Source organism: Phycodurus eques, chromosome 6, assembly GCF_024500275.1.
Source record: "Phycodurus eques isolate BA_2022a chromosome 6, UOR_Pequ_1.1, whole genome shotgun sequence".
Classification (NCBI taxonomy): Eukaryota; Metazoa; Chordata; class Actinopteri; order Syngnathiformes; family Syngnathidae; genus Phycodurus; species Phycodurus eques.
Window position 1 is genome coordinate 32,060,444 of NC_084530.1, and position 19,241 is coordinate 32,079,684.

General features: G+C 44.7%; 1 protein-coding gene across 2 annotated transcripts in view; it reads right to left on the minus strand.

Moving 5' to 3' along the window:
* The window catches only part of rcor3 (REST corepressor 3), a 52,362-nt gene that overhangs the window by 27,606 nt on the left and 5,515 nt on the right, over window positions 1-19,241 (minus strand). The window contains exons 8-13 of one of the 2 annotated variants that reach the window (XM_061679472.1): window positions 9,845-9,910; window positions 7,972-8,047; window positions 7,676-7,897; window positions 6,420-6,497; window positions 6,268-6,325; window positions 58-287 (exon numbers count right to left, since the gene is read on the minus strand). In XM_061679472.1, the coding sequence (XP_061535456.1) occupies window positions 58-287; window positions 6,268-6,325; window positions 6,420-6,497; window positions 7,676-7,897; window positions 7,972-8,047; window positions 9,845-9,910 (730 nt within the window). The remainder of the gene's footprint in view (window positions 1-57; window positions 288-6,267; window positions 6,326-6,419; window positions 6,498-7,675; window positions 7,898-7,971; window positions 8,048-9,844; window positions 9,911-19,241) is intronic. The other variant, XM_061679473.1, reaches the window with a different exon arrangement.

The window sequence follows — 19,241 nt, forward strand, 5'->3', positions numbered from 1 at the left end:
CGCTCCTTGCCATATTAAGTGGGTATATTATTCGTGGAAGCTGCAAAGCCAATTCACCTCGTCATCGTCCTCGTCCGTGCTCCTCCCAGAGTGCGTGGCCGAAGCGTTCTTCGACTCTTCCCCGGAGTGGGCGGTGCCATCCCCTCGCTCCGCCTCCCACTCCTGAAGCACCTCCTCTAGGTTGAAACGCCGCCGGTAGTTGACGAAGAAGTTCTTTACTTGTCCCAGTGTTTTGTTCCCGATGACATCGGCGATAGCCTGGAAGTCTTTGCCGTACTTCCTGACACCTGAAGGACGACATCATGCTTCAGTGATGATATCAATGTGAGAGTTGAGCATCTGATTGTCATCGCAGACCAAACTTCACGCTTGCATGCATCCCAAATTCCAGTACAATTAGCCATCCCGCCATTTTCTATCATTTGCGGTTCGCTTTTTATTGTCTGCCGTTGCATATTCAGATAATACAAAAATAAAAAGGGCCCGCATCTGAAGGTTAAAGAAAAAAATGTTGAAACATATTACACTATTTTTTTTTTTTTTTTGGCATGAGTGTATGAGGGGGCAACTTTTTTGTGTGTAATCATGTGTAAAACAACAATAAAACCATTGTTAAAAAACATTTGTGACATCAGAATATTTTTAATTTTGTAAATGTGAAAAAAAAATAAGGTTGAAGTTCAACGCAATTTTTTTTTAATTTTTTTTTTTTTAATGGTAAAACAGGTAATTGTTACAAGATAGCACCCTAACCTCATTCAGTCCCCAAAAAGCTCAAATGGGTGCTTCTACTAAATACTGAGCAAAATGTCTGAATACTTATGGGTGTGATAGTTCAGTTTTTCATTTTTAATAAATCTGCAAAAATTTCAACAATTCAGTTTTTTTCTGTCAATATAGGGTGCTGTGTGTACATTGAGGAAAAAAAATGAACAAATGATTTTAGCAAATGAGTGAAAGATTTAAGGGGGTCTGAATACATTCCGTACCCACCCCAAAGTTGCATACATTCTTTTTATTTATAATTGTAAACTATTACTGGAATTTATCGTGTGTAACACGCTCGAGCATAATGCGCACCCTCCAAAATCGACTCCAAAAATGAGGAAAACCCTTCTATGTATAATGCATTGTGTTGTAACACTTAAGACCGGTCTTGGTCTCGAGACCACATTTTGAAGGTCTTGTTCTTGTCTCATACTCAAGTCCCAAAAAACTCTGGATTTTCCGTCAAGACCGGTTGAGACCACCTTTGAGTTGCTATTCTTAAACTTCATTAATGTGATAATAAGGAGAAGCACTTAGTAAAACAACAAAAACCTTAAATTCAGGTGTTACTAACCCCCCACCAAACCTGTAATTACTAACTCAACGGTAATTAAATTTGACTTCCTCAACCACTACAAATGTAAAACAACATGCAAAAGAAAACCCTTCAATCCACTAAAAAGGTGAGAACATTGTCAAACTTTAGTTGGTATCTCAAAAGAAAAAATAAATACAGGTAAGAGAACATTTACTAAGTAACAGCAGCAAATCAAATTTTGTCTTTCTGAGATAAATATTTCTGGAAAGAAGCTTTAATTTCACCTCAAATTGGCATTATGAGACCACACCGTCCATGTTTAGGACACAAAATGCTACAGTCTCTTATGTTTCTTAAATGCAATGAAGCTCCTCTTCAAATCTTCATTTTGAACTGCATTCAAGGATGTATTTTTTCCAATAATTAATTTGAAAAAAATTATGATTTGAGATTTTTGCAGGTTATGCTTTGTAAGAGTTACGTTTTTGGCCGTCAAATTTACCTAAAAGAAAATTAAAATTAAAGAGAATGCTCTTTAACTGTTCAACCTTGTCATGGTTTTTAAAATGGATTTTTATGGTCTTGATCCTGTCACAGTCTAGGTTTTTGTTGGTCTTGGCCTTGTGTTGGTCTTGACTGAGTCAACTCCCAAAGTCTTGGTCTTTTCTTTGTCTTGGTGAGTTGTGGTCTTGGGCAGGTCTCGTTCTCGGATAGTGTGGGCTTGAGCACAACACTAATAATGCGCACCATCGAGTTGCTGCTATCCATATGCTCAAAATACAAAGTATTACCTGTATTTTATTAGGTTTTTCAAAGAAATATTCTGCTCGTGCGCTGACATAATTCTTAGCTGTTTTTTTTTTTTTTTATCCCATGCCAGAACAGGCTACCCATAATAGAAAGAATAATGTCACAAAACTGCAACCAATTGTCACTAAAGTTTATGTAGAAATCTTTAATTATACCCACACCAACCTCTGAAATAGGCTTTACACGATCAGGATTTTTTAGTACCGATCACCGATTAGCGAGTTTAAAAAAACCGATAACCGATCCGATCACAAGATGGAGCAATGTCTATTTAAATGACCTGTTCATTTACTATGTATACTTGTGTACTTAATTGCTCCAAAAACTACATTTACAATAAATAATGTATCTGTTCATCTATTTATGCCAGTGAGGCATGGTGACAGACAAACACAGACAAATGGTCTTTTATTAGATGGCAGGAAGTAAATGCATTAATAAATGCAGCCACTTTTTGTGACATTTTTGTTTGTTGGTGTGCCGTGAGATTTTTCAATTGTAAAATATGTGCCTTGTCTCCATAAAGGTTGGAAATCGCTGCTCTAGTCAGATCATGTATTCTAATCAGTCAGGTCAAACCAACATGACAGAAACAATGGGTGCTAACTTACTGTAATTAAATTACTTTATTATAATTACATTAGTTCATCCATCCATTTTCTACCGCTTATCCGAGGTCGGGTCGCGGGGGCAGTAGCTTTAGCAGGGATGCCCAGATTTCCCTCTCCACAGCCACTTCATCCATCTCTTCCCAGGCCAGCCGAAGGATATAGTCTCTCCAGGGTGTCCTGGGTCGTCCCCGGGGACTCCTCCCGGTGTGACGTGCCCGGAACACCTCACCGGGGAGCCGTCCGGGAGGCATCCGAATCAGATGCCCCAGCCACCTCATCTGGCTCCTCTCGATGTGGAGGAGCAGCGGCTCTACTCTGAGATCCTCCCGGATGACCAAGCTTCTCACCCTCTCTCTATGGGAGAGTCCGGACACCCTGCGGAGGAAACTCATTTCGGCCGCTTGTATCCGGGATCTCGTTCTTTCGGTCACGACCCACAGCTCGTGACCATAGGTGAGGGTAGGAACGTAGATCGACCGGTAAATCGAGAGCTTCGCCTTTCGGCTTGCGACCAAACTCTGACTCCGGTCGTACAGGGACCGAACAGCCCGTATTAGGGGGTTCGGTACCCCATACTACCATAGCACCCGCCACAGGACCCCCCCCGAGGGACACGGTCGAACGCCTTCTCCAAGTCCACAAAACATGTAGACTGGCTGGGGTGAACTCCTACGCACCCTCGAGGACCCAAGGGTGTAGAGCTGGTCCATTGTTCCACGGCCAGGACGAAAACCACACTGCTCCTCCTGAATCTGAGATTCAACTTCCCGACGGACCCTCATCTCCAGCACCCCTTTTTAGACCTTACCAGGGAGGCTGAGGAGTGTGATCCCCCTGTAGTTGGAACACACCCTCCGGTCCCCTTTCTTAAAAAGGGGGACCACCACCCCAGTCTGCCAATCCAGAGGCATTGTCCCTGATGTCCACGCGATGTTGCAGAGGTCAACCAGGACAGCCCTACAACATCCAGAGCCTTGAGGAACTCCGAGCGAATCTTATCCACGCCCGGGGCCTTGCCACCGAGGAGCTTTTTAACCACCTCGGTGACCTCAACCCCAGAGATAGGAGAGCCCGCCTCAGAGAACCCAGACTCTGCTCCCTCATGGGAAGGCGTGTCGGTGGAATTGAGGAGGTCTTTGACGTATTCTCCGCACTGGGTCAAAACGTCCCGTGATGAGGTCAGCAGCGCCCCGTCCCCACTATACACAGTGTTGATGGTGCAATGCTTCGCCCCTCCTGAGACGCCGGATGGTGGACCAGAATTTCCTCAAAGCCGTCCGGAAGTCTTTTTCCATGGCGTCACAGAACTCCTCCCATGCCTGAGTTTTTGCTTCAGCGATCACCAAAGCTGAATTCCGCTTGGCCAATTCCAATGAAGTTGGGACATAGTGTTAAACATAAATTAAAACAGAATACAATGATTTGCAAATCATGTTCAACCTATAATTAATTGGAAACACTACAAAGACAAGATATTTCATGTTCAAACTGATAAACTTTACTGTTTTTAGCAAATAATCATTAACTGTGTGACAAGGTCATATTTACCACTGTGTTACATCACCTTTTATTTTAACAACATTCAATAAACGTTTGGGAACTAAGGACACTAACTGTTGAAGCTTTCTAGGTGGAATTATTTCCCATTCTTGCTTGATGTACAGCTTCAGCTGTTCAACAGTCCGGGATCTCCGTTGTCGTATTTTACGCTTCATAATGCGCCACACATTTTCAATGGGAGACAGGTCTGGACTGCAGGCAGGCCAGTCTAGTACCCACACTCTTTTACCACAAAGCCATGCTGTTGGAACACATGGAGAATGTGGTTTGGTATGGTCTTGCTGAAATAAGCAGGGGCGTTCATGAAAAAGGACGTTGCTTGGATGGCAGTATATGTTTCTCCAAAACCTGTATGTACCTTTCAGCATTAATGGTGCCTTCACAGATCTGTAAGTTACCCATGCCATTGGCACTAACACAACCCAATACCATCACAGATGCTGGCATTTGAACTTTGCGTCCATAACAGTCCGGATGGTTCTTTTTCTCTTTCACAACGTCCACAATTTCCAAAAACAATTAGAAATGTGGACTCGTCGGACCACAGAACACTTTCCCACTTTGAGTCAGTCCATCTTAGATGAGCTCGGGCCCAGAGAAGCCAGCGGCGTTTCTGGGTGTTGTTGATAAATGGCTTTTGCTTCGCATAGTAGATTTTCAAGTTGCACTTACGGATGTAGGGCCAAACTGTATTTACAGACATTGTTTTTCTGAAGTGTTCCTGAGCCCATGAGGTGATATCCTTTACACATTGATGTTGGTTTTTGATGCAGTGCCGTCTGAGGGATCGAAACCCTAACCCTTATGGACCGTAGATGATGAGATCCCTAAATTCCTTGCAATTGTACGTTGAGGAACATTGTACTTAAACTGTTGGACTATTTTCTCACGTACTTGTTCACAAAGAGGTCAACCTCGCCCCATCTTTGCTTGTGAATGACTGAGCAATTCAGGGAAGCTCCTTTTCTACTCGATCATGGCACCCACCTGTTCCCAATGAACCTGTTCACCTGTGGGATGTTCCAAACGGGTGTTTGATGAGCATTCCTCAACTTTCTCAGTCTTTTTTGCCACCTATCCCACCTTTTTTGGAATGTGTTGCCGCCATAAAATTCTAAGTTAATAATTATTTGCTAAAAACAAAGTTTATCAGTTTGAACATTAAATGTCTTTGTAGTGAATTCAATTAAATATAGGTTGAACATGATTTGCAAATCATTGTATTCTGTTTTTATTTATGTTTAACAACGTCCCAACTTCATTGGAATTGGGGTTGTACCTCAAGCGAGTCCTCGAGCACCGGTGACCACCAACACACGTTTTTCCCCATTTTGTTCTTATAAACACACGGCGCGATCCATTATTGTTGTCATTGCCATAGTAACGAGTGTATCTGGTTGCGTTTGAGTTGACAAGATGAAGCCCAGTGATCGTAAAAAACGGGATACGGTGGTATCGGAATACAAGATTTTATTGCAGTACTCTGACATGCAATGTGAATTGTGAAAGACCAAATTTGTCTTGTAGTCTGATCCAGGCATTACATCATGTCTGTCTCAAACGTGTTGTCTGTTGATACTTACAGTACTACATCAAAAGACACGTGACATGGCTAAAGATAAACTAGCTTTTGGAGTCAAATATACTGTACACGATGGCGACACGGAGTAAATGACTTTTGCGGAGCCGATCAATGACGTCATTACGAAATTACGGTAATTGTTAACGATATCCTGCACTATTTATTGAAGAAAAAAATAGTCTTCCATGAAGCTCAAGCAAACGCATTTGGACAGAATGCGCAAAGAAGCCGGAGTGCCTGCTGAAAAGCCAAGCAAGCACACTTTTCTCCAGCTACTCCGATAATCGTGCAAACTCCACACAGTAAGGCCGGGGCCCGGATTTGAACCCCCAACTTCAGAACTCATTTGACTTCCTACGAGCATTTGTCAAGAAATTAAAACAAATCCAATGAGTCACCTTGAACAGCAAGCAGCTGCTCGTCGGTGGTCCAGCGAGCGTTCACCTTCTGAGCGCTCTGAAAGCCATGTCAGTAACATCAAAGAGCAAGTTATTGGTGCCGTCAAGAATGTTTCCCGTGGAGGCTAACGCGTTGGCGACTCGTAACGAACCTCAGGCAGGCGGAAGTCGTGGATTCCAGATTCCAAGACGTGCTTCAGTCCGCTGTTCATCTGTTTGGCATTTTGAACCTGCACGAGACAGCAAAGCTTGTGTGTGGAAACCTTTTTTTTGTACAGAACAACAAGTTGGGTTATTTTGCCGTTCTTCTATCGTCACTATGTAACGCTTTGCACCTGCTGCTTGCTTCTGGCTGGGTTATTTTTGTCACTCCCACTTTGTGGAAGTTGACTGGAAAACTGACAAAAGAGAATTCAAAAATGTAGCATAAATTTAAGCAGGCGGGCTAGCTAAAATTAGCATCCAATCACAGGAGGGATTTACCTTCAAATAAATATTTGCACACAAACGCCATCGTAACACGTAGACACAGGTGGTATAACAATACTCACAGGCATATATTCTTCTAATCTGTGAAAAACATTTTATTTAATCACGACTAGCTTCTCTTTTTTAGCTTCATGTAAGTGTGTAGCTCCATATAATCACTGCACCACACTGCCCCCAAAGATGCCAAGGGGCATACAGCAGGAACAGCAGATGCAATCATGGCTAAAAACATTGGCACACCATTTCTATTATTTTAATATTTCATGATATTACTTGTTAATTATTTATTTTCTGGTTGTTCTTTTAAGTTATATTCAAACTTCAGTTTTGGTATTTGAATAAATACAAAGTTTTGAAATTAATAAAAAACAGTTTATTAAGTATAGGGTTAGGCGTTAGGGTTTCAGTATTAATCAAAATAATCAGGATAATTTTTTCCATAATGGGGCAGCCCTAAAATCCAAGTCACAATTTTGGAATGTGATGTGAACACGCGTCACATTCTCTCAAATTCACACACTCGCAGGAGTGAAAAGACATGGCGGACTTTGTAGGAGAGTAGATGCGATGTTTAAAATGATTTTTTTTTTTTTTTAAATAATATATACTTTGTAGATTGATGCAAACAGCAGCTAATAGTAGATAAGCATAATGAGAAGATAACATCTTGAACAGAATATGAGAATATGAAATCTTGCCTTTTGTTCCCCATGTAAGAAAAAATATTTCAACACAAACGGTGGAGCGGTTCGATTCAATTCATAGAAAATAACGGACAGATGAAGGGATGAATAAAATAATGGTTAGTTGCTATGTTGCCAAGTATAATGTTCCTAAGTGGAGAAGTGCCTGTCTTGACGTGAGTGGTCATGTTTACACGGTGGCTACGAGCGGGCGGTTCCATCATAGCGCACCCTACCTGCCTCTTGAGGGACACCAGTTCCATATCCAGCTGACGCAGGAGGGTGTTGGCGGCGGCGGCGCTACAGGAGACGGCCACCACGTCATCCTGGGTCAGGTACATGCCTTTGGGGGGGCGGCATCGCGAGCGCTGGTGGTGGCGGTGCTGCAGCGTCTGGTGCTCCCGGCGGCCCGGTGCCAACTTGGAGGCCGGCGGCGGCGGGTCCGCCAGGTTGTTGGGCTGTGAAAAACGCCGAACTCGTCCCGCTCAGAGTGGGTCTGCTGGTCGCCACGGCAACTGCCACATTCACATACCTCTTTCTTGGCTTCCTTGTTGGGGTCGTAGTCACTGTCATTGGTTTCCATGGTGTTCGCCTCTTCCATCTCGTCACTACGGTGACAACATTGACAATGTGGCCATTGACGGACTGTCCCATTAAAAGACGTTAAAGCATCATGCAAGTAATGCCAAAATATATGCACGTGAGGTGCAGGTATTACTTTTGCCCACTTGGGGTCGCCATCCTCACGTTCTACACTGTAGTATCTATGACAAATGTGTGAAGGGTTAGGAGCCTATCCCAGTTATCATCAGGCAGGAGGCGGGGTACACACTGAACTGGTTGCCAGCCAATCGCAGGGCACACATAAACAAACAACCATTCGCACCTTGGGGCAATTTGGAGACTTCAATTAACCTACCATGCATGTTTTTTTGGGGGATGTGGGAGGAAACCGGAGTGCCCGGAGAAAAGCCACGCAGGCACGGGGACAACATGCAAACTCCACACGGGCGGGGCCAGGGATTGAACCCCGGTCCTCAGAACTGTGAGGCAGACGCTCCAACCAGTCGTCCACCGTGCAGTCAATAATAATTAATGTTAATCATTTATCATGTTAATGATCTCTCACAACAATTCGGGAACTGCTAAAACTCAACACTTTATTTCTATAAATCTCTGACCACTTGAACATTCTACAACATTCCTAGCACATCACAATGTCATTACTGGTGAGATATTTCTAGAACAGGCTCACGGGTCATTCATGTGGTCCTTGGGGGCGGTGCTAAGGGGCTACCTGGTGCCCGTGAGCACCAGGTTGGTGACCTCTGGTCTAGAGTGGAGGTGATCAGCAGGTGTGCTAAGAATGTCCTCGTGTTTACTGTATTCTGTTAGTTTGTTTAATAAAACGATTGAAAGAGCACCAGCGGCTCTTTCCATCATCCCTCTCTTCAAACCAACTGTTAATGGATTACAGTTGGTTAGGAATGTCACAATATTCACAATATTGCGATACTAAAAGTGCTTCAATATTGTCGTGGTCTTGTCTCTGTATAAATGCTTGTATATATGCTTTTGTGCTTAAAATTTACTTTGGTCTGGCTATACGAAGCCACGCCGCTTAGCCGCTAGAGCGCTTCACTTCCTCATTTGAGCGTAAACGCACCCATATTGGTCGCGTAACCTACGTAACTGCGTGGGTACATCACAAGAAATGCAATGACTGGCCCACATGACCTCAAGGCTCGCGTTGGAAGGGATGCAGAAGCATTGCAACTCGTACTACGGCTGTCAGAGCGTCGTTTCACAATCGATTGTGCAAGAGGCGCCTTGTTCACCCCAGCAAATGCAAACCCATGGGCCGGGATCGGTTGCCAGTGGACCTCCGTTTCACGCAGCCCGCATCCTGGCTCGCGGCAGCCGCCACCGGGAAGCCACCTGAGTCAGGTCTCCTCATGCCGCCGCCGCCTCGTCGAAGAGACGATCCGGCAAAGCATATTGTAACAGTATCACTCTTTAGTGGTGTGCTAGAGAGTGTTTATCTCAAGTCGAAAGTCGTAGGTAAAAGAACATCACACAGAGAGACAATAACAATTCTGACTCCCGTTACAACATATCCGTCCACCAATCCATCCCATTAGTCCTAAAAAATGAAATAACAGATCCACTCCGTACAAATATGACGATAAATACTGTTCAATTATTGAACAGACAATTTCTCAAGGGCCAGTTATTGTGAGCATAGCATGATTATTGCTGCAGCAATAACAGCGTTTTGTAGGTTTTGCACTGTATGTGAATGTAAACATTGGATGGACATGGATAGAAGTGCACTGTAATATGATTTCAAGATGTTTTGTTTACAAAAACCTGTGGGAAAACATACAGAAACTATTAAAACCTACCGAGAAGAATAGGTTTTTCGGTTCTCCTGCGTTCGCCTCTTGGCTCCACCTGTACCGTGAACCTTCCTGCAATACCATGAGTCTTACTGCAATACCGTGAGCTTTCTCACAATTATCGTACAATGAGATTAATACCGTGATAAAACCGAACCGTGAGATATAGAAATAGTTACATACCTACAGTTGGTTCAAACTAGCGGTGGTAGTAGCAGCCCTACTATTGCACAATTAATAAAATTTTAATCATGATCGCGATTTTGGCTGCCACGATTAAATGAGCCTGGTCGTTGGCAATTTACATTTAAAGTGCGGGCTGAGTTGGCAAAATTACATATATTCACATTTATAAGGTCTTAATGCCTTAATGTATTCTTTTATTGCTCCATAACTCTGGTGTAACTTCTCTGAAATGTCTAGCCTTGCTAATAGCAGCAGGCCATTGTTTGTCCTATCCAAGGACATTCCCACCAGCTACCAAGTCAGCTGTTGTAACTGCGTGGGAATGTCATGATTATTTAAATTTACTGAATCTGACTGCAGTACCTTATAATCTGTCTTTTGGGAGTTTCGGCTTCAAAGAGTGTGAGGGCTTGCATAGAGCATTAGGACAGCTCCCCCTCTGTCTTTTCCACTTCTGTCTCTTTTTGTTTATATCATGTAATTAGCTCTTTGTATTGAGGAGGGGGGGGTAGGGGGGGGAAGACAAGATAGCTTCCTTGATTATTCTACAAAAGAGGAATTTCCAACACAGGGCACTGCTGCATATGAAAAGAGCATCAGTGCCTGCCACCAGGGGACGAACTTATGGTTAAGGCTTTATTAAACGCCGGCACCGGGGCCAACTTCAAAATAAAAGCCTAAAACGGCATTGATGCCCAACGTACTAATATGTGAAGCTTTTATTTTTAACTTGGCCCTCTCAGCACGTTGGCCGATAGGTGGCGTGTCACGGTAAGAAACAATCGCTGTAGCGGCTGCCTCGAATTAAAATTTTCGGCTGGACCGACCGCAGTAAAAAAATCCCAGAAGTAAATAGAGAGGGAAATCAAAACTGTTGAGTTCTGTGCAGTTTATGACCGTGCACACTGACCAATGGTCAAGCAGAACAACAAAGACGCACCCATCCTTGACGATACGACTAAGGACAAATGAAGTCCACTATGTAAAAATCCCAGTATGGTGATTCGGGAGTGGGGAAGGAGTGAATGAGGGCTGCAACGAATACTCAAGTATTTCGAGGACCAAAAAATATCTACCACGGAGCAGTGAATGCAATTGACTTTTTACGCTGATATATTTGGATTTGTACAACACTGCGGTGATCATGTGCGTCTTTGAACCACAGTGAGTCCACTATTTAGTGACTTAAGTTTGAATTGCTCATTTGTCACACCACTGTGTTTCCTGCCTTTTTCTGTGACTATTTTCAGCGCCACGTAGATTTAATTGATAGCTGCGGCTCATTTCTTTGATGTCAGTTACGTACCCAATAACGTTCCTTAAGCATGGCTTTGGTTAATGTGGTTACCGTTCGTGTGTTTGAAGCCTGTGGAGAACCATGCTTTAGAAGTGGCGCACTTCTTTACATGTTTGAGTTCTCATTTGGCACGTCAAGTTTGCTATAAGCTTGGCCATGCGTGTTCCGTGGCAATACGTGATGCTTGCAGCCGTACTCAGCCAACAATTGTTTCACATCAATCCAAGCTACGCATTACTATTAAAGTATTGGTTCATGTTATGCCATTGTGTTAGTTGCATATATTTGTACTTCCTCTCAAAGTGTTTGAGTTTAGTCAGCTGGTCTATAAGCTTCTAAACGCACAGCCTTGAACCTATACTGTATTATGTCACATGCTAAAATGCTAGCTTCTCAAGTGAAGGTGCACAACACAGACTGTTTATGCGTTTTTTAATTAATGCCTTATGTTTTTTATACTTACAAGAAATTCTAAGTTTAAACTGAAGTTTGTATTTGTTTTATTTATTTTTATTTGATTGATATTGCCTCACTGCAAATGTTTAGACAAGAAAATACAGCTTACTTCTCAATGTGAATTTAACAAAAAAGTTATCTAAAAAAGAAAACCAATTGCTCGCTAAATATTAATTGAAAGGGCTCATTTTTTCTTGCATATTCAAAATTGCTCTTTAACCAAGCAAAACTGAATTTTATTTAAATTTTAAAAATAAATAAATAAAAATCTAACTTATCCAAATACTGAATTACTCGATAAAACTTGTAGTAGGATACTCGACGACAAAATATTTGAGAGCTGCAGCCCTAGAGTGAATTATTCCGAATTCTGAATAATTCATTCGTCCCCCACTCACGAATCACCAGAAAGGGAATTTTCAGTGGACATTTTGTGGAACTGTCTAGGTCCATTACATAATGCAGCTCTATGGGGGGCACAACCCAGTGCAAACTGGAGGCCGGTACCAAGCCCGGATAAATGCAGAGGGTTGCGTCAGGAAGGGCATCCGGCTTAAAACTTTGCTAAACAAATATGAGCGTTCATCGAAAGAATTCCATACCGGATCGGTCGTGGCCCGGGTTAACAATGTCCGCCCCCGGCACCGTTAACCTGCAGGGCGCCGGTGGAAATTCAGCTACTGTGGGTCGAAGACGAAGGAGAGGTGGAAAGTGGGTTCTTAGGCAGAAAGAAAAGAGGAAAGCACAGAGCCTAGAATTGAATGTGGGGACTTTGAATGTAGGGACTATGACAGGAAAGTCTCGGGAGTTGGTTGACAGGATGATTAGGAGAAAGGTTGATATATTGTGTGTCCAGGAGAGCAGGCGGAAAGGCAGTAAGGCGAGAAGTTTAGGGGGAGGGTTTAAATTATTTTACCATGGTGTAGATGGGAAGAGAAATGGAGTAGGGGATATTTTAAAAGAAGCGTTAGCTAATAATGTCTTGGAGGTGAAAAGAATATCAGATCGAGTGATGAGGCTGAAACTTGAAATTGAGGGTCTTATGTATAATGTGATTAGTGGCTATGCCCCACAGGTAGGATGTGACCAAGAGGCGAAAGATAAATTCTGGAAGGAGCTAGACGAAGTAGTTCTGAGCATGCCAGACAGAGAGAGAGTCGTGATTGGTGCAGATTGTAATGGACATGGTGAAGGAAATAGAAGTGATGGGTAAGTTCACCATCCAGGTAAGGAACATCAAGGGACAGATGGCGGTAGACTTTGCAGACGATGTCATCTGAAGGAGGTTACTGACTGTAAGGTAGTGGTAGGGGAGAGTGTGGCTAGACAGCATAGGATTGTGGTGTGTAAAATGACTCTGGTGGTGGGGAGGAAGATTAGGAAGACAAAGGCAGAGCAGAGAACCATGTGGTGGAAGCTGAGAAAGGAAGAGTGTTGTGCGGCTTTTCGGGACAAAGTGAGACAGGCTCTTGGTGGACAGGAGGAGCTTCCAGAAGCACTACAGCCAAGGTGATCAGAGAGACAGGCAGAAGAGTAATTGGTGTATCTTCTGGCAGGAAAGGAGAGAAGGAGACTTGGTGGTGGGACCTCAAAGTACAGGAAATCATACAAGGAAAGAGGTTAACTAAGAAGAAGTGGGACACAGAGGACCGAGGAGAGGAGAAAGGAATACATTGAGATGCGATGTAGGGCAAAGGTAGAGGTGGCAAAGGCCAAACAAGAGACATATGACAACATGTATGCCAGGTTAAGACACTGAAGAAGGAGAAAAGGATCTCTATGGGTTGGCCAGACAGAGGGATAGAGATGGGAAGGATGTGCAGCAGGTTAGGGTGATTCAGGATAGAGATGGAAATGTGTTGACTGGTGCCAGCAGTGTGCTGGACAGATGGAAAGAATACTTTGAGGAGTTGATGAATGAGGAAAATTAGAGAGAAGGAAGAGTAGAAGAGCCAAGTGTGATGAACCAGGAAGTGGCAATGATTAGTAAGGGGGAAGTTAGAAAGGCATTCAAGAGGATGAAAAATAGAAAGGAAGTTGGTCCTGATGACATTCCTGTGGAGGTATGGAAGCATCTAGGAAAGGTGGCTGTGGAGCTTTTGACCAGCTTGTTCAACAGAATTCTAGCGGGTGAAAAGATGCCTGAGGAATGGAGGAAAAGTTTGCTTGTGCGCATTTTTAAGAGCAACGGTGATATGCGGAGCTGTGGGAACTATAGAGGAATAGAGTTGATGAGCCACACAATGACGTTATGGGAAAGCGTAGTGGAAGGTAGACTCAGGACAGAAGTGAGCATTTGCGGGCAACAGTCTGGTTTCATGCTTAGAAAGAGTACCTTATTTTCCGGACTACAAGCCGCTACTTTTTTTACCACGGTCTGAACCCTGCGGCTAAAATATAGATTATATATAAATGCTTAAAACATGACCGTTTCCCATAATGCACTAGGGTTTGTTATGCGCAGATGCCTCCAGCGTGTAGAAGACGACGCTAGTTTTTGCTGCACTCAACGAAAAACGCAGCACGACACGCACGAACAAAATATTTTTTATTTCTCACAGCCTCATCATGGAAAGTACAAAAGAAAAGCGTATGATGCAGCTTTTAAGTTGAAAGCCATCAATCTGTCTATTGTGCTTTTAAAGCGGCACTCCGAGGTGAGTGGGAGGTTTGGATGACCAGCGGCGAGAAATCTTTCACAAAAACTGGCCGCATGCAAAGATCATCCTTTTCTGAGGTCTGCCAGTGGCTCTTAAAAGCGTGGAGCGCTGTGAATGAATCTACGATCACCAATGGATTTCGAAAGGCTGGACTGCTACGTGAGGAAAACAGCGTTAACCATGTCTCGAGATGAAAATGACATTGAGAGCGACACTGACAGAGAGACTGAAATGGTGTGTGACGGCGATGTTCTGAGGATCTTCAACTCAGACACTGAAGAAGACAACTTCAGCTGTTTCAGTGAACAGGAGGAGGATGAATAAAAACAATGACTTTTGTGTTATGTTTGAGCCGTTTTACTATCGTGTAAGAGGCACTGTTTGGAAACAATTAAGGTATGTAAATAAACATTGACAAAATCTCTCTGTGTAAATATCCAATTTCACAACGTATATATCCGCGGCGTATAGTCTGGTGCGGCTAATATATGTCAACTTTTTTTTTTATTATTTCTACAAAGTTTGTGGGCATAGCTTGTATTCTGATGCACTCTATAGTCCGGAAAATACGGTACCTTTATTTAAGCTTTATTTCCCTTGAGGATGATAGAAAAGTACAGAGAATATCAGAAGGAGGTACATTGTGTCTTTTTAGATCTAGAGAAAGCCTAAGACAGAGTACCCAGAGAGGAATTGTGGTACTGCATGTGGAAGTCTGGAGTGGCAGAGAAGTATGTCAGAATCAGAATCATCTTTATTTGCCAAGTATGTCCAAAGCACACAAGGAATTTGTCTCCGGTAGTTGGAGCACAACAGTCAATTTACAGAACACTTTGGAGACATAAAGACATTGACAAAAAACAATTGTGCAAAAATATGCAGAGTCCTCTAGCACTTAGAGCAGTGCGAATGATTAATATTGCAATAGTTCGGTGCAATTACTATTGTGCAAAGGGCGCTGAGACTTCAAGGAGTGTATGCCGTTTAAAGTGACGAGTAGTGCGATCATCTGGGACAATGTTGGTTGTACAAATGTTACAGATACTCCTCAATCAGTGTGCAAATGGAGCAGATGCTACTCTGGCATGAGTGGCCAGTATATGCAAATAGTGCAGCATGGCGAGACAACCACAGTGAGTGCACGAGTAATACATAATTGGCCCCACAGAAATGTAACAACGAACTCAAGTCAAAAAATTGCCAGCTTGTTGTAATGGAATTATAGGTTAGCAGTTTAAGAAGTTGATTGCAAGAGGGAAGAAGCTGTTGGAATGTCTACTAGTTCTAGTTTGCATTGATCGGTAGCGCCTACCTGAGGGAAGGAGCTGGAAGAGCTGGTGACCGGGGTGCGGAGAGTCCGAGAGGATTTTGCACACCCTTGTCTTAGTTCTGGCAGCGTGCAAGTCCTCAAGGGTGGGTAGGGGGTACAGACAATCCTTTCAGCAGTTTTGATTGTCCGTTGCAGTCGGAGTTTGTCCTTTTTTGTAGCAGCACCAAACCAGACTGTGATGGAAGAACACAGGACTGATTCGATGACCGCTGTGTAGAACTGTCTCAGCAGCTCCGGTGGCAGGCCGTGCTTTCTCAGAAGCCGCAGGAAGTACATCCTCTGCTGGGCCTTTTTGAGGACGGAGTTGATGTTGGTCGCCCACTTCAGGTCCTGAGAGATTGTAATTCCCAGGAGCTTGAAGGTCTCGACGGTTGACACAAGGCAGCTGGACAATGTGAGGGGCAGCTGTGGTGAAGGATGCCTCCTGAAGTCCACGATCATCTCTACAGTCTCGAGCGTGTTCAGCTCCAGGTTGTGTCGGCCGCACCACAGCTCCGGCCGCTCCGCTTCCTGTCGCTATGCAGACTCGTCACCGTCCTTGATGAGGCCGATGACAGTGGTGTCATCTGCAAACTTCAGGAGTTTGACAGTCGGGTTCGCTGAGGTGCAGTCGTTCGTGTAGAGAGAGAAGAGCAGCGGAGAGAGGACACAACCTTGGGGCGCCCCAGTGCTGATGCTGCGTGTGGATGAGGTGGCCTCCCCCAGCCTGACCTGCCCGTCAGAAAGCTGTAAATCCACTGGCAGATGGCAGGTGAGACGCTGAGCTGGAGAAGCTTGGATGAAAGGAGTTCAGGGATGAGGGTGTTGAACGCCGAGCTGAAGTCCACGAACAGGATCCTCGCGTCGGTCCCTGCACTGTCGAGGTGTTCTAGGATGAAGTGCAGTCCCATGTTGACTGCATCATCCGCAGACCTGTTCGCTTGGTAGGCAAACTGCAGGGGATCCAGCAGGGGACCTGTGACACTCTTGAGGTGGTCCAGCACGAGACGTTCAAAGGACTTCATGACCACAGATGTCAAAGCGACAGGCCTGTAGTCATTCAGACCAGAGATTGCAGGTTTCTTGGGAACTGGAATGATGGTGGAGCGTTTGAAACAGGATGGAACTTCGCACATTTCCAGAGATCTATTGAAGATCTGAGTGAAGACTGGAGCGAGCTGGTCCGCAGACTTTGAGGCAGGATGGGGACACATGGTCCGGGCCTGCCGCTTTGTTAATCTTTTGTTGTTTGAAGATGCGTCTCACATCCTGTTCATGGATGGTTAACGCAGAAGTCAGAGATGTGATTGTGGTCGCGGGTGCGGCCGGGTGGGTGTGTGGTGTGAAACTGTCCTTTTCAAATCTGCAGTTGAAGGTATTCAAGTCGTTGGCTAGCGTGCTATTGTTCTCAGCATGGGGGGATCGTCCCTTGTAATTAGTCAGCGATTGGAATGCATGCCAGACTGATTTAGAGTCGTTTGCGCTAAACTGTTTTTCAAACTTTGCTGCATAGTTCCTCTTTGCAATGTTAATTTCTTTAGTCAGCTGGTTTCTAGCTCGATTATACAGGGCCCTGTCCCCGCTCTGATATGCGTCCTCCGTAGCTTGGCGAAGCTGCTTAAGTTTAGCAGTGAACCACGGCTTGTTGTTGTTGAATGGGCGAAATGAGGTTAGTTAGGGTTCATAGAAACTGATATAGGATGTGACAGTGTCCGTATATTCATCCAGGCTGCCAGCTGAATTTTCAAAGACACTCCAGTCTGTGCAGTCTAAACAGCTTTGAAGTTCCATCTTGGGTTCATTGGTCCACTTTTTGACTGTTTTCACTGTAGGCTTCGCGCATTTAAGTTCTTGCCTGTACATCGGTATCAAGTGAATTAAGCAGTGATCAGACGAGCCCAGGGTGGCACGAGGTGTGAGTCCGGGTGTTTTTTTTCCAATTTCGTTGACTTGTTCGGCGAACGTTAGCAGTGCGGCGTTCATGTTAGCTTGAGGCGGTATGTAGACTCAAGCCAGTGTGAATGATGCGAACTCACGTGGCGAGTAGAATGGTTTACGGTTTAAAAATAGCGCCTCCAAATGCGGGCTGCAGTGTGTGCTGAGCACAGTGACGTCCGTACACCATTTTTCGATGATATAGATTCATATCCCGCCGCCCTTTGTTTTCCCCGATGATTCCATGTCGCGCTCCGCTTGATGAATGTGGAAGCCGGGAAGCATGATGGCGCCATCGGGTACAGCGTCGCAAAGCCAGGTCTCCGTGAAGCACATGGCCGCGGAACGTCCGAAGTCTTTACTGGTCTTTAACAGAAGATGAAGCTCATCCATTTTGTTGGGTAGGGAGCGTACATTCGCGAGGTGGATCGACGGGGACGCCAATCTGTGTCCTGTGTCCTCTCTTGCGGAGTTTCACCTGAATGCCGGCCCGTTTTCCTCTGTGGCACCGCTTCTGTCTCCATGCGCCGAAAACCGCGGACGCCGCTCCGGTGAGTAACTCGGGGAAAAAACTGAGCGGATTTGCGAAAGTTGGTGGCAGAAAGTCCGGAGTAGCCTCCTTGATGGTTAGCAGGTCTCCCCTTGTGTAAGTGAGTCGTGTAAGGTCTCCAAAGACGGACGAAAAACACAAAAACAATACTAGAGAGCGCGTTACCGAGGCGACCACACTGGTAGGCGCCATCTTGCTAGAATAATACAGGACATGAGGGCAGCAGAACAGTCGTGAGGTGTGCTGTATGTGTGACAGGAGTTTAAGGTGGAGGTGGGACTGCATCAGGGATCAGCGCTAAGCACCTTCCTGTTTGCAGTGGTGATGGATAGGCTGACAGATGAGGTTAGACTGGAATCCCCGTGGACCATGATGTTTGCAGATGACATTGTGATCTGCAGTGAAAGCAGGGAGCAGGTGGAGGAACAGTTAGAAAGGTGGAGGCATGCACTGGAAAGGAGAGGCATGAAGATTAGCCGAAGTAAGACAGAATATATGTACATGAATGAGAGGGGTGGAGGGGGGAGAGTGAGGCTACAGGGAGAAGAGATAGCAAGGGTGGAGGACTTTAAATACTTGGGGTCAACCGTCCAGAGCAATGGTGAGTGTGGTCAGGAAGTGAAGAAACGGCTCCAAGCAGGATGGAACGGGTGGATGAAGGTGTCAGGTGTGTTATGTGACAGAAGAGTCTCTGCTGGGATGAAGGATAAAGTTTATAAGACAGTGGTGAGGCCAGCCATGATGTACGGATTAGAGACGGTGGCACTGAAGAGACAACAGGAAGCAGAGCTGGAGGTGGCGGAAATGAAGATGTTGAGGTTCGCTCTCGGAGTGACCAGGTTGGATAAAATTAGAAATGAGCTCATCAGAGGGACAGCCGAGGTTCGATGTTTTGGAGACAAAGTTAGAGAGAGCAGACTTCGATGGTTTGGACACATCCAGAGGAGAGAGAGTGAGTATATTGGTAGAAGGATGACGAGGATGGAGCTGCCAGGCAAGAGAGCTAGAGG